Source organism: Gobio gobio, assembly GCF_949357685.1.
Source record: "Gobio gobio genome assembly, chromosome: 3".
NCBI lineage: Eukaryota > Metazoa > Chordata > Actinopteri > Cypriniformes > Gobionidae > Gobio > Gobio gobio.
In genome coordinates this window covers 27,850,968-27,867,573 of record NC_137099.1, presented here as the reverse complement: position 1 = coordinate 27,867,573, position 16,606 = coordinate 27,850,968, and the positions used below count along the sequence as shown (strand labels likewise).

General features: G+C 40.0%; 1 protein-coding gene across 1 annotated transcript; it reads left to right on the top strand.

Moving 5' to 3' along the window:
• Nucleotides 1-14,349: 14,349 nt before the first annotated feature.
• Nucleotides 14,350-15,954, top strand: cdkn2a/b (cyclin-dependent kinase inhibitor 2A/B (p15, inhibits CDK4); the record flags this gene model as incomplete). Its single annotated transcript, XM_079811661.1, has 2 exons — nucleotides 14,350-14,472; nucleotides 15,703-15,954. 2 exons carry the CDS (start codon nucleotides 14,350-14,352, stop codon nucleotides 15,952-15,954), a joined length of 375 nt encoding a protein of 124 aa, XP_079667787.1.
• Nucleotides 15,955-16,606: the final 652 nt, after the last annotated feature.

Here is a 16,606-nt window from a genome sequence, read left to right as displayed (position 1 = left end):
ATATGATCTAATATGAAGAGTGTTGGGGGTAACGCATTACAAGTGTAGCGCCCCCTACCTGTCTTTACTGTAATTAAGTAGTACAGCGCTCCAGATTCATTAGCTAAATGCCTACAGATGTTGAAGTTAGGCCCCTCTGAAGTCACAATGAAATACTGTTCTTTTAGAAAGTTATTTAGAATTAAACTCTATATGCCCCCAAGATAAACTGGTACTTATAAAAACTATAGAAAGAATACAACTCTGGTAAGAATAACAAAATGTAAATGATTTAATTAGAAAAAGATAAAAAAATAGATAAAATATAGATGAATATCAGAATGTTAAGTAATTCACACTCTTTCACATTTATAAATCCCCAAAATAACACTATCACACTGATAAAACAATATATCAGGTAATATAAATGACGTAAGTAGTCAATTTGTCACAAACTCACTCAAAATGACATGAACAAGGTTAATACACTGGAATTAATGTATTAAAGATGACTCACAGAGAGTATAAAACGTCACTCTGAATATTACCTATTTTCAGTGCACTGAATGTTAGTAAAATGAACCAATTGGTATACCAATATTGATATTAAATGTTGTGGGCCCACACACTCACACCAGTCATTCACAACCCACCCCGTTGCAGGCCTGAATCGTAGCTTGTGTTCGTGGTGGCCGGGAAACTGAAAATGGCCTCTTCACTCTCCTGAGCACAAACAAAATCAATAAAGATACCTCACTTTACACAGGCACCCATACAGCGAATCCGGAATCCTGTAGGCGTCCTCGCGCAACTCTGCGCGCGCTCTCGCTCTCCTGGTCTCGCGCCGTTCCTCGCTCGCTCTCTCTCTCTCTCTCTCTCTCTCTCTCTCGCCGCTTCGCGCGCTCGTCCTCTTCAGCCGACAACACGCACCTCCCTCGTAGCCAGAGGAACCCCAAATAACGCGGGTATTTGGGGCGCTATCTGGTCCTCAATGTCTCAGTGTGAACAGTCTTTAACGGCTGATAGACCCGATGACTATATTTATAACAGCGCCGTCAGCGTTCGGCAACACTAAACAACATATAAAATGGCCGCGATAGACTGGATTACAGACCGCGATGTTAAACGAACATACACAGAACTGAGTAACAAAACACAACGCTTCCACTTCAACACTTGTGTGTCTTACACAGGTCACTATACACAATTTATATATATATGTCGATGATTTATCGACTATAAACACTTTTATTCACCGCAATCTCTCAGCGTCACTCTCCGATCGACTGCACTTGTCCCTGTCTCTCTTCGACTCTCCCGCTCACCACCCCACGCAGTCTCACGCAGCATACGAGGCGGGACTTAAAACTTCTCATAAACCAATAAAACAAAGGAATACCTAACTTGTTGGTTAAAACCACGTTTTACACATGTGCATAACAATCAAACTTGCTATATGATCAACGTATCCTTAAAGGCATACATACACACAATATATCAACGTGAAATGCACTCACATTAAAGTTCTAGATTAGAACCAAACAAAACGAATAAATCTGAAATAAACCCATTAACTGTAAAACTGTATTCTACTGGGTTACATGCTTCCCCTTCTAAACATCTCATGACCCCATGAGATTACTTCTCAACACTTTAAATGTGACTTTAGGCTCAGTATAAGCGTTTACTTTAGCGCACTGAGTACACTGTGCCATAGAGTGACACCACACTGTGTTACAGTGGTTCTTTTCTGACTCTTCCCCACCCTCAACATTTATGACCATCCCTCTATGAACCAGAGTTAAGGGTCGATTAGTGGGCCGGCCTAGACTATCATAGCTCAGTTTGACTACTGGTCGTATGTCTCTTTTGGGGCGGGAATGAACAGTCTCTACTACTTCTTTGGAAGCATTGGCTCTGCTAGGCTCTTCCCCTTCTAAACCAGGATCTCCCATTTCATCTGGACTCTGATCTGAGAGTTCTCCATGGCCTTCCTCAGTGAACATAGGCTCTGCCATTTCTGCAAGGGGTCTATCCAATTTACCTCCACGGCAAACAGTTTCCTCCTCCACTGCCGATTCCTCCAGTGTAACACACTCTGGCCTGTGCTGTCTCTCAACCCTATCCAGGCTATAATACCACAGGTCATCCTCTTCACTTTCAGAATCATTCCTCAATTCACTTGTCCTGGCCAGATTCCTTTCTCCTAATCCTCTTCTCCGTTTTCTCTCCACAGATCTTGTCCTGGCCTCCGGCAGGGCAGAAACTTTCTTTGGTTCTTCAGGGTCAGACAACCTCACATGGTCCCCAACTGGTAAGAGATGGTCTCGGTGTAACGTCCTTACACTTCCCATACCGGTTTCAGGTTTCATGCGATACACAGGTAAGTTCTTTAGCTTTTCCACCACCAGGTAAGGAACAGAATTCCACTTGTCGCCCAGTTTATTCTTTCCAGTCAACGCCAGATTTCTTATCAGCACACGGTCTCCCACAGTCAACGTCTGCTGTTTTACTCGCTTGTCATACAATCGTTTGTTCCGCTGCTGACTTTTCTGGGCAGTTTCAGTGGCTAACTGATATGCTCTCTGTAACTCTGATTTCATTCTTTCCACATACTGTTGATGGCTACCAGGTCCCTTTCCATCAGGCGAAGTCCCAAAACACACATCCACCGGCAGACGAGCCTCTCTTCCAAACAGAAGATAATACGGTGAGTACCCGGTCGCCTCGTTCTTAGTACAGTTGTAGGCATGTACTAATCGGTTAATGTGTTGGCTCCATCTGTTTTTCTCTGCAGAATTCAGGGTACCAAGCATGGAAAGTAGCGTTCTGTTGAACCTTTCGGGCTGGGGGTCCCCTTGAGGATGATAAGGAGTCGTTCTGGATTTTCTGATTCCCAGCATACTTAGGAGCTCTTTTATGAGACCACTCTCAAAATCTCGTCCCTGATCTGAGTGAATGCGGGAGGGTAAGCCATAGTGAACAAAGAATTTGTCACACAGTATCTTGGCCACAGTCAGAGCTTTCTGGTCTTTGGCCGTGAACGCTTGGGCATAGCGTGTGAAATGGTCGGTTATGATGAGAACATTGCCGATACCTTTTGAGTCAGGCTCGATTGACAAGAAGTCGATGCACACTAAGTCGAACGGCCCACTGCTGTTCATGTGATTCAGTGGTGCCACCTTCTTGGGTAATGTCTTTCTCATTACACAACGGCCACAATTCTTAACATACTGCTCTATGTATGTAGACATTCTAGGCCAATAGAAGCGATCTTTCAGGAGTTCAGTAGTTTTCTCTACTCCCAAATGACCAGAGTCATCGTGCAGGGAGTGCAGTACTTCGGACCAGTACCTCTCAGGTAAGACGAGTTGAGTTTTTTCTCTACCACAGGAACTTTTGGTTACTCTGTACAGAAGTTGACTCTTGATCTTTAACTTGGGTCCCTGCCGCTGTAACAGAGCAATGGTACTATTGGAACTCCTAGCAGCTGTAAGTATTTTCCCTGACTCCACTTCTCGCTTCACTACACCAACCACAGGGTCCTCCTCTTGAGCTTTCTTTAACTCTGCATTAGTCAGCTGTTCCATGTGACCCAGACCCAAAGCTGTGGGACAAGAGAATGCCTCTGGAATACTCTGAGGTGAAATGCCCAAGTGATCCACGAGTCTGGATGATGACTCCTCACTTTCAGTAGTCACTGCTAACTGACAGATGGCTCTTACTCCTGACTTTGGTATTTCCTTCCATTTAGAGCAAGCAGGGGATTCACAGGGATAGCGAGACAATACATCCGCGTCGATGTTGTGACTTCCTGGCTTGTATTGTAAGCTGAAGTTATAGGTAGCTAATGCAGCTAACCAACGATGACCCGTCGCACTCAGCTTGGCACTGGACAACACATAGGTAAGTGGATTATTGTCTGTTTTCACCACAAACTGTGCACCATATAGATAGTCATGGAGCTTGTCCACAACCGCCCATTTGAGCGCCAAGAACTCTAGCTGATGAATGGGGTAACGTTGCTCGGATGCACTCAGTTTCCTGCTTGCATAGGCCACGGGCCTCAGTCCACCAGAATGCTCCTGATTCAGAACAGCTCCAAGTCCGCTCAGACTGGCATCTACATGCAGTACATATGGTTTGTTGGGGTCAGCGAAGGCGAGTACTGGTGCATGTGTGAGACAGTAAATGATTTTATGGAAAGCTGCTGTACAGGTGTCATCCCAACGCTGTCCAAATGGCTCAGATGCTTTGTAGTAGTTCTTGCCATCTGTCGTTTTCTTGTGTTGCCCAGATGTTGGTGGGTAACCTTTAGTGAGCTCTGTCAAAGGCCTCACGATGGCAGAGTAATCCTTTATGAATCGCCGATAAAATCCACAAAACCCCAGGAACGACCTTAATGATTTTAGGTCGGTGGGCATTTTCCAGCGCGTTACTGCTTCAATTTTGGCTGGGTCTGGGGATACTCCAGCAGCTGACACAATGTGACCCACATACTGAACTTGAGACTGGCAAAACTGGCACTTGTCGATCGATACTTTCAGGCCACACTCTCTCAGACGGTCTAGGACTTTCAACAGCCTCTCTTCATGCTCTTCAAGTGTGCGCCCAAACACAATGATGTCATCGAGGTACACTATGACTTGGAGGAGGTGCATGTCACCAACTGCTTTCTCCATTAGCCGCTGGAATGTTGCTGGAGCTCCAGTAATTCCTTGAGGCATACGTTCGAACTGAAAGAATCCCAGGGGACAGATAAACGCTGTCTTCTCTTTATCTTCCTCTGCCATGGCTATTTGATAATATCCACTGCGGAGGTCCAGTACAGAAAACCATTTACTACCAGCCAAACAGTCCAGGGCATCATCGATCCTCGGAGTGGTGTACTGATCAGGGATAGTACGAGCATTTAGAGTTCGGTAATCGATGCACATCCTGATTGCCCCACTCTTCTTCCTGGCTATTACAATGGGCGACGCATACGGACTCCTCGACTCTTTAATGATTCCAGCCGCTAACAGCTCTTTGATATGACGTCGTACATCCTCGATGTCCGCAGGCGCAATGCGTCTGGAACGTTCTCTGAATGGCTTGGTGTCTTTCAGTCTGATAGGATGCTCAACCCCTCGAGCTAATCCCACATCCCATTCATTGGTAGAAAACACATCACCTCTGTTTGATAATTTCTGGCGCAGTTTCTGTTCCCAGGCCTCAGGAATGGACGACTCACCAAAATTAAACAAACTTGGGTCTATTTCTTGGGATGTCTGTTCTCCAGAAGATACTGTAACGGTGTCGGTGGGATACACATTGGCAATTACCGTGCCAGCAGGAATGGAGATGTCCTTGGATGTTACATTCTGGAGTAGAACTCGGACACGTTGATCTTTAACTGCAGAAGATGGCAGTACTACTGGGGTTATAAATGTTCCGGCTGGAAGATGATCCTCCTCTGGGGTGTCTATCACAAAGATATCTTTCCGCAAGGGCAGATCAGTCTCCATTTTACAGGGGGCACACACTTCTCCCTTTGAGGGAACTACACAATCACCAGGCCCTATCCATCTGACTTTTCCTTCAGGCTTGTCATAATGGGTTTCAGTTTCTTGTTGTGGCGGCAGATAGATGGCAGGGTGTCTAGTCTGGATTCTCAAAGCACATGCAACACTGGATCCGTCAGTATCATGGCTAAGAGCAGCAAGCCGTTTGAAGAAACTGGCATTTGTACCAATAATAACTGGCAATTGGGAAGGACCTTGGGGTTCAGGACATACAAGTGCCAAGATGGAAAATGGCTCCTCCACACCCATGACAGAGGCAGGAAAGGTGACGTCAACCACGATATATCCCTTATAAGGGTAACTGGAAGAACTGAGGCCCCATATAGATAATCCAGTCAAGGGGTGAATGGGCACATCAGGCAGGTTCTTGGAAAACCAACTGTCAAACACGATGGTCACTTGTGATCCGCTGTCTAACAGTGCTTGACATAATTGGCCATTCAGCTTCACTTCTACAGTTGATGCCGGTCCTACTAGTCCCTTAGGAACACTGTTGAGCGTATGGATGTTTGTCTGGCTCTTTCTGGAGAAACAGGTTTGTTCTGGAACAGTTCTATTTTCATCTGTCTCGTGCTTTCCACTCTTTGCCTGCCGCAAAGAACGAATCAGCTTCTGAATCACTTGATCAGAATTTGGTGGAACTTGACATTTTGTGGCAATATGACCATCTTCTCCACACCTGTAGCAGAAGTAGTCGTCTCTGGCTCTGGCTGGCTTGGGTCTTAATGATGTGGAAACAGACTGTGATGGTTTTTGCCGCTGCTCTGGACCATGAGATGAGCCTCGAGTGGAACTGACACTCAGAACTGCCAACTGCTGCTGTAAGTGTTCGACCTGTCTCTTTAACTCTTGTACTTCCGAATTCTCCGTTTTTTCAATCTTCTTGAATGGTTTGTCTTTAGTTTTAATCACTAATGATGAAGTAGACATAGCTTTGGGCTCACCTCCACTTATTTGAGTCCTCAATTCTTGCAGCTCAGCCTTGAGTTCCTGAATGACAGAGGTGCTGGTTTCTTCCTCTCCATAGAATTGTATGGCTTTTGCTTTGGCAGACATTCTGTGGCGGGCTGCTTCACTCTCCTCTGCCTCACGTATTTCCTTTAACAGACTCAGGAAAGACGGTGGGTGACTTGTTCTTTCTCTCAGCCTCAGTTGGAGCAACATCATGTCGGAATTCACAGCTCCTCTGATCAGCTGTTCCACTCGCACTTTATCTACCAGTCTGAGGGACAGTCCATCTCTTTCCACTACTTTGCTGAGGGTCTTCTCCATCCTTCTCAGAAATTCAGACAGCACCTCCCCCGTGCCCTGGCGCATAAGACGAAACTTGAAGTATAAATCCTCACCAGACTCAGATGATCCAAAGGTGCTCTCCAACGCTTCCAAGCACTGCAAGGCACTCGCTTCAGGATTGGAGAATCGGACAGCTCTTACAATGTCCAATGCAGGACCCTTGAGGCTTTCCACAATTCTACGGCGCTTTTCTTTCTCGGAGCAGTCACACTCAGTTATCATCAGCCTGGCTTGGTCAATCCAGTTTTCCAGGTTCTCCTCTCCGATGGGGGTTGGAACTACAGCTGAAAAAGTGCGAAGGCGTCGGTATGCGTTGCTATCACTCGGGATCTTTACCGTTTTTTCCAGTACTTCTCCCATGGCACGTATAATTGATTCAGGGGAACTGTCCGTGGCACTGTGTGAAGAAAGCAGAGCTTGAACATCATTGAGAGACTTTCCTTCTTCCATCAGGAACTTTGTCAACTTCGCAGTGAAACCTCCAGAATCTGTTTCAGATGCTGATTCCGGTGTCTGGATAACGATGACTGACCATGGCTCTTTCATGTCTCCCCATGACACTTCAGGAGGTGTGCTCTTAGAGTCAATGGCGTGTCTGCACTCACACAACACCAGCAGAGAACGTGAGGTAGGTCCTTCTCTTGTGTCTCGTACACGAACTCGTCCTAACGCTTTTACTCCTTCCATCACCTCTTCAATTTCGGTCACTTCTGTGTGAACAGGTACATTTAGCAGCATTAGAGCATGAGCCACATCAATGGCAGCATCTTTGCACCAGCTGGTTAGCTCGGCTTGGAGACAGGGGTCTTTCGTTAGAGCCATGCTAACACTTCCTGCAGTTCTCAGTCACGTATAATGGAATGACAGGATATGCTTGAGCTTAACTTTTCTCTTTCTTCTTTTAGAAACTCATTAATGACTTGCAAGAGGGAGATCCCGGACGAGCCCCCACTTTATGTAGCGCCCCCTACCTGTCTTTACTGTAATTAAGTAGTACAGCGCTCCAGATTCATTAGCTAAATGCCTACAGATGTTGAAGTTAGGCCCCTCTGAAGTCACAATGAAATACTGTTCTTTTAGAAAGTTATTTAGAATTAAACTCTATATGCCCCCAAGATAAACTGGTACTTATAAAAACTATAGAAAGAATACAACTCTGGTAAGAATAACAAAATGTAAATGATTTAATTAGAAAAAGATAAAAAAATAGATAAAATATAGATGAATATCAGAATGTTAAGTAATTCACACTCTTTCACATTTATAAATCCCCAAAATAACACTATCACACTGATAAAACAATATATCAGGTAATATAAATGACGTAAGTAGTCAATTTGTCACAAACTCACTCAAAATGACATGAACAAGGTTAATACACTGGAATTAATGTATTAAAGATGACTCACAGAGAGTATAAAACGTCACTCTGAATATTACCTATTTTCAGTGCACTGAATGTTAGTAAAATGAACCAATTGGTATACCAATATTGATATTAAATGTTGTGGGCCCACACACTCACACCAGTCATTCACAACCCACCCCGTTGCAGGCCTGAATCGTAGCTTGTGTTCGTGGTGGCCGGGAAACTGAAAATGGCCTCTTCACTCTCCTGAGCACAAACAAAATCAATAAAGATACCTCACTTTACACAGGCACCCATACAGCGAATCCGGAATCCTGTAGGCGTCCTCGCGCAACTCTGCGCGCGCTCTCGCTCTCCTGGTCTCGCGCCGTTCCTCGCTCGCTCTCTCTCTCTCTCTCTCTCTCTCTCTCTCGCCGCTTCGCGCGCTCGTCCTCTTCAGCCGACAACACGCACCTCCCTCGTAGCCAGAGGAACCCCAAATAACGCGGGTATTTGGGGCGCTATCTGGTCCTCAATGTCTCAGTGTGAACAGTCTTTAACGGCTGATAGACCCGATGACTATATTTATAACAGCGCCGTCAGCGTTCGGCAACACTAAACAACATATAAAATGGCCGCGATAGACTGGATTACAGACCGCGATGTTAAACGAACATACACAGAACTGAGTAACAAAACACAACGCTTCCACTTCAACACTTGTGTGTCTTACACAGGTCACTATACACAATTTATATATATATGTCGATGATTTATCGACTATAAACACTTTTATTCACCGCAATCTCTCAGCGTCACTCTCCGATCGACTGCACTTGTCCCTGTCTCTCTTCGACTCTCCCGCTCACCACCCCACGCAGTCTCACGCAGCATACGAGGCGGGACTTAAAACTTCTCATAAACCAATAAAACAAAGGAATACCTAACTTGTTGGTTAAAACCACGTTTTACACATGTGCATAACAATCAAACTTGCTATATGATCAACGTATCCTTAAAGGCATACATACACACAATATATCAACGTGAAATGCACTCACATTAAAGTTCTAGATTAGAACCAAACAAAACGAATAAATCTGAAATAAACCCATTAACTGTAAAACTGTATTCTACTGGGTTACACAAGTAACTTGAGTTACGTAATCAGATTACTTTTTCAAGTAACTAGTAAAGTAACGCATTACTTGTCAAATTTACAACAAAATATCCGAGTTACTTTTTCAAAAAAGTAACACAAGTTACTTTTTCACATTTATTTGACTGACAGCTCTCCTGTCCCCATGTTGAGAAAAATCGAGAGTAAGTGCAGAGGTTGTGTGAGAACATGATGGTTATTGTAGTTTTAGACTAAATGTGAGCATTTATTCATCTCATTTGCACAATAAAGATTCAGTACTCTTCAAAATTAATAAAATCAGTAAAATGCTAAATCAGAGTACTATGCAAACATCCGATAATGAAATGTTAAATAAAAAATATTTGTATGCATTTAATCTAACTTTATTGACCAATGCCTTTCTGCTGACCTTTGATGATTCAGTTAAACCATGAGCAAAAATTACTAGATTTTTGTTTTTTATTGGTAAAACCTTTTTCTCCTGCGTCCTATTCTTCCATTATCCAGAATGGCAGCACAGCACGGCTGTACTGTTCATGTGTAAATTTGCATTTTTGTCTCAGCCTGAGGCTTATTATTTCAATTTTGGTATGAAAAGGTCTTTACATTTGCACAAAAATCGAACTTTTTTGTTATAAAAAAACTAAAAGCAAGCCCAGGTTAGAAAAAGTAACGCAAAAGTAATGTAACGCATTACTTTTCTTAAAAAGTAACTAAATAACTCATTTAGTTACTTTTTAAGAGAGTAACGCAATATTGTGATGCATTACTTTTCAAAGTAACTTTCCCAACACTGAATTATATGAACTTCTACTAAACATATAGTGAGCTGTAAAACCTAAAGAGTTGCAAATGGCAAATATGCATTGGATTATGTGTAAGTGGATACATGTGGTGCGTTGTCGACCTTCATGACACTAGGCACAGTTGTCTTTGCATGATTCAAACCGCTATCATGAAAACAGCAAAGTAAAAATTAATAAGAAAAAAGCATCAAACAACTATTTATTTTGACTGCATGATTAAAGTGCATATTTACTCTCTGGAAGCCTTCAGAGTCAGACCCTCAGTCTTAGATACCAAATACATACATTGCTTGTTACGTTAATACCAGAATAGATTTAAGAAACCTGATTCCTTATACGTAATTTAATAAAAGAGTTGTATTGTAAATTGTTTAATGTATTGTTTAATGCAGTTGAAAAGTGTAATTAATGCATTTAGACTGCAATTACTATTGCATAAATAAATAAAATATTATGACGTGGACACCACTCCACAGGACACTGAATTTGCTTGAGTTTGGAGACAAGGGATGTCAAACCAGGGTACGGACTTGTGCGGCCTCGCAGAATTAGAACTTAAATGTCATGAAAAGTTATGCCATATATAGGTCAAATAAAATAAAAAATAAAGACAGCAAAAATATACACACAAAACCTGATTATCAACTCATATATCAATACAAACTAATTCTGCCATGATGCTGATGTATGTCAGATGTGTTTTTTTTTTTAGTTTCATGACTATTCCCTGTATTGTATTCTTTAGCAGATGGGTAAGACAGAGGGCTGTGTCTGAATGCTTTGTTCACAGACCATTAGGCAGTGTGCATGTGACTGAATCACTTTCTGTCTTTCTCAAAATTCACTGCATATGGCCTAGTGCTGCTTCTCAAATGCTCACAAATACCCCATTGTTCTGAAGCAACATCATGTTTATTTGTGGGTTAATGTGTATGTGTGTGTGTCAGAACAAGGCAGTACATGGCTGTTTCAAAGAATGGCCAGTGTCGAAAGAGGCCTGACTGTGCCTGAGCATTGGGTCAAACACCAGCCAAGAAAGCTATACGTCACACCCAAGAACGTGCACATCCTCCAGCACTTCACAAGAAAGTCCGTCAGTAAAAATCAGCTGAAAGGGGAAATATCAATACATTTTTCTTTATTAATTTAATATTAATTCAACTTTTAAAAGCCCTTCAAAATAAGAATCAGGCATGTAAATGTTTAAATGTTGCTTGAAAAAAGTGTTTTGTCAGAAAACCAATATTTCTTAATGTAGAAATATGTATTTTGCTGCCAGATGGAGTTATCACATCCATCAACAAGGATTATTGGAGACAAGCAAATCTTTGACCTCTTGGACCTCCTGTTCCATGGGCCAGTGGTCTTAGACTTGGACACTGACATGGACACCAAGCAGTACAGATGCGCAATCACACAGCAGCAGCAACAACAACAAAAAAAGAAAAGAAAAAAGAAGTAACACTTTATTTTGCAGTGTCCTTGTAACATGCTACATGTACTTACTTCAGTAATAACAGTAAAGTGCATTATTACATGAAACTAACCCTAAAACCCCTTTAACCCTAAATTGTACCTTTAAAAGTAATATAAATTAACATGCTCTCAGAAAAAATATGGCAAAAATGTTACCTGTAGGGGTACAACAGCTTGTCACTGAGGCAGTACCCCTAAAAGGACATCTTTGTACTTTTTTTAATCCCTAAAAAGTGTATATTAGTACCTTAGAGTAGCTATATATACCTTAAAGTACTACATTTACATTTATGCATTTGGCAGACGCTTTTATCCAAAGCGACTTACAGTGCCCTTCGTACAGGGACAATCTCCCTGGAGCAACATGGAGTAAAGTGCCTTGCTCAAGGACACACTGGTGGTGACTGCTGGGATCAAACCAGCAACCTTCTGTGTATCAGTTCCATGGTTTAACACACTGGACCACCATCTCACACAACTATGTACCTTTAAGGCGTAAATAAAGAATAAAGATGTTCTTTTAAAGGTACTGCCCCAGTGACAAGCTGTTGTACCCCTAAAGAAACATTTTTGCACTTTTTTTCTGAGAGCGTATGTATGTTTTAATTAATATTACTCAGTACCTAAATGTATAATTACACTGTAACAGGGATGCCTTAAAATAAAGTGTAACCAAATAAATAAATAACAGCAACAAAAACAAGGTTCTCATTTACAGGTACCATCTATTCCACAAGTGTTCAATAACCTAAAATGTAATCATGTAATAATATATATCTGTGTGAAATTAATGAAAACAAATTACTGAGTGAACCTTTAATATAATTTTATATAACATTTATACTATGTTTACCAAGAAGGAAATCATACAGCAGTTAAGAGGAGAGTGATATTTCCATTTTATTGTATTTGAGGAAAAAAGTAATTCAGACAGCTCAGATTTTTTTATGAACCATGCAAAATAAGTAGGCTATGTCTCACCTTAACTGTAATGTCAGAAAAAACATAATTGGGAACAAAACATAGTGAATATACATTATTTATTATTGAAAAAAATATGCATGCTCCCCTATAATGCAATGGGTACGATGCCTAACGGGGCAAGATGCCCACAAACCTTTTTTTTTCTCTTGACCATATGGCACACAATTTAGTCTCAACACATTTAATGAATGGCGATGCTCTTCTTAATAACAAATGTTCATCTAAATATGAACATTTATAAGATTTAGTCAGTTAAAACAGTTTAGAGGTTAACTGATCTAATTTTGTGTCTTTGGGAAATACTAATCTGTGACGTATTATGTTGAATATTAAAGTTATTTGTATATATTTGTTAATGAGGGATTTGTGGACAAATTCATGCTTTTAGATCTGTGGAGTAAAATGTTGGCACAGAAGATTAAAAATTATATTAAAAGTAATCTTTACATTCTAGCTATAGGGCTTCTTGCACTCTTTTTGAATAACTTTACTTTTTATGCTGAGAACTAAATTAGCAAATTATTCTATTTATTTCCTTTAATAAAACATTGGCTGATGCATCATCATCCTGCATATACTAAATGTTACAGTTTAAAATGAATCATCTTCCATCTTAAGGTAAACCCTCGCAGTTCAGAATGTAAAGCTTTTATTTTAGGTTTGAACATGATCTCTTCCTAGACCATTGGATAAAAAATGACAGTTTATGTAATTAATGTTCTACTAATTTTACTACTCTCACTGAAAAAAAAAAAAAAAGAACAATAGATCTTAATCAGCAATACTCATAACACACCCAAACATATTAGATGAGCTCAAAGAAAATAATGCTAAAACCAAAAAGATTTTGTTTTTGCATAGTGTACACTGTACAATAATGCAATGAAGGAAATAGCACTATAAAACGAAAAGTAGCAGGATAATTGCAGTAGGCTACATCACAGGAATTTCCCGTCCTCCTAAGTTGGAATTGTGTGCAGCTGTAAAAATTTTTTTTTAGAAAAGTGTAACGTAAATGTAGGCCTGGGCTATACTTTATTATTGATCGTGTCTCAAACATCAGATGCGTGTTTGCTTCCCATATAGCTTACTGTAGGCTACTGACAAAATAATGACTAGCCTACATGGCCTAAATTAAATAAGCTATAAGTAAATAGCAGTGTAGCTAATCAGTAGGCTACTGTGACAATCCATTGCTAAATCTAGTTCAGTTAAAGTAATGTTTTCGAACATTTTGGAAAAAAAATTCTTGGGTAGGCTAAACATTCGTCCCGCTTTGACTTCCAAAATGTCACCATAAGCTGTAACTGCCTGATTTGCTTGAATAGGTTTTTAATTACGATTGTAGACACTGACAAAGAAAACGCGATTGTTCTTTTTCAATTTCTTTAATACCAGTTTTTTAAAAACATTAACAGCCTCTCCTTACTGCTTTATCGCGTCACTGTAGCTCCAAGTCTTCCTGGATCAGCTGTTTGAGTGCGCATGCGCAGTACATACAGTACTGCAGCACGGTTTGCCGTGACGTTCATATTATAAGAGGCAAGTCCGAACAAATATCTCCCGACGTGTATAAATTATTAGGCAAAGAACCTTATGAAGGAGCTGATTCGACTCATTTACGCAGCGCAGGGGAACATGTTATGCCTGTGACAGGAAAGATTGAAATGCATTGTGAACTGTGATTATTATCGCATATTATCCTCATTGCTTTTACCTGTCAAAGTGAAATTCTTCAGTGGACTTATGATGAAGAGGATGCATGTCGAGGATGAACTGACCAAAGCAGCCGCCACTGGGAACACTTGCACTGTTCAGCTTTTACTTTCTAAAGGAGTGAATGTCAACAGTGTTAACAAATTCGGAAGAACGCCTATACAGGTACGTTTTCAGACGTGTCCTAAGAATAAAAAAAATAAATAAAAAAAGACGGACTGCACAACATTAATTATTATAATACAATAGAAAGGCATTTAACTGTTGTACGAAAGGTCAAATTATTTCACAAAATGATGGTAATATCCCTTTAGGATTGTGCTTAATTTTTTCTTAAAGTTGGTTTAATACAGTAGGCTATTTAATTTTCATTTATTTACTTATTTAGCCTATTTATTTAACTTGGATTGAATATGCCTATTTTAAGTTATCTATTATATTATATCTATTATAAGTTATTTTAAGACGTGAGACTAAGTGGAAACAATTTCAACATAGCATATAGGCCTAACCTATATGGACTTGTTTATTGGCATTCTCATTACTTTTAATAATCTCATTGAAAATGTAGTCTAAAGAATAAGCATAATACTCAATAGTGTAGAATTGTGGTGTGGTGTACCTATTATAGGCTAGTTATTGTGGGAAACCAAAAACCTTTATTTTTTAATTTGTAGAAAAAAAATAGTAAAATAAAAAATCTTTGCTGTTTTATTTGTCTTGAATAGTTAAGGAAATTGCGATTTTTATCACAGTAGCCTTTTTATTTTTAAGACGGAGAAAATCATGTGCTTCAAATAACGTGTCTCAACGTCACATTTTAGTAGCTAACGTTTTCTAAAACTTAGCCTCTACTTTAATATATATATAATAAAATCCTATTCCTAAACTGTGTAAAAACAAATTGTTGTTATAAGCCTATATACTATCAGGATGGGCTGTAAATCTAATAAAAAAAATAAAAATAAAAAAAACCTGGACGTTTAATATTTTGCCATGGATTTATTGTCCAGTGAAATGTTTTTTTTTTTTTTTTTTTATCTTTTAACGAAAGATGTTTAATATTATCACAAGTGCGCATGGCTACTCATATGATATGCACTTAATTGATAGACAATATTAACTAGGCTAATAAAAACATAAGAGAAATGTTATAATACTAGTCATTGAATTAATAGCACTGCCCGTTAATTATTTTTATCATTGCTGTACAAATTAGCAAACAACAATAGGCCTCTTACTGAACGAAAGAATCTCTTCTTTAATTATTAAAATAATGCAAGAGTAGAAATCGCAGCCGACATGTTCTTTTTATATGGAACAATTCTTTATACCAAAGAGTAAAGACCCGCCACACTTTTATTTCTGAGGGAAAACATTTCACGTTTTTCGCAGGTGATGATGATGGGTAACACAACATTGGCTCACCTGCTGCTGAAATATGGAGCGGATCCTCATCTGCCTGATCCCGGGACAGGAAGCACACCTCTGCACGATGCTGCCAGAACCGGATTCATTGACACTGTGCGGATTTTAATCCGCTTTAACGCTGATCCCAATGCAACAGATAACAACAATTTACGACCTGTGGATGTGGCACGGCAGAATGGCCATGCGGACGTTGTTGAATTTCTTAGTCGTTTTTAAACGCTTAAGTTTTTTCTTCTTCTTTTCTTAACACATTGCCTATTTATCACAATTGGCAGGCCTATATAGCCTACTGTATTTTAAGAGGTAAGGAATAAGCGCAGTTAGTTAATGCACTTTCATTGTGTAGCTACGATTTATATTGTTTGTGGCTATATTTTAAAGTATATTTTGGTTTCCTTTGAGAATTTTTTGTTCTTCAATATATATATATATATATTTGTTTTTTTTCTTCATTTTTTAATAGGCTGCATAGCCTACACACAGCATCTCCGCATTAGCCTATGTTTGCTAAAAACATACAGAAACCCGAACTTCAGTCTGAACCATTAACGATAATGTTAACCTACTAAAAACTGTAGACACGGCGTAATGATACAAATGATTTAATATAAACAAAATAATTGTTCTTAACTTAGGCATGGTGAATGATGCTATAATCGATGAAATTATATTTAACGAAATCAAGTCGTCCGTTTTATGAGTAGCCTATCCTATGCTCACAATGCAATAATGGCATGAGGATGTAGGCTACATTTTGGGGAGCTGTTTCTTCAGTTCTATCTCTCTATCTTTTTTCTTTTGTAAAGATATTTTCGTTAGGTTTATGTTGTTTTAACTCTATGCCTCCAACATGAAAGCTTGCATTCTT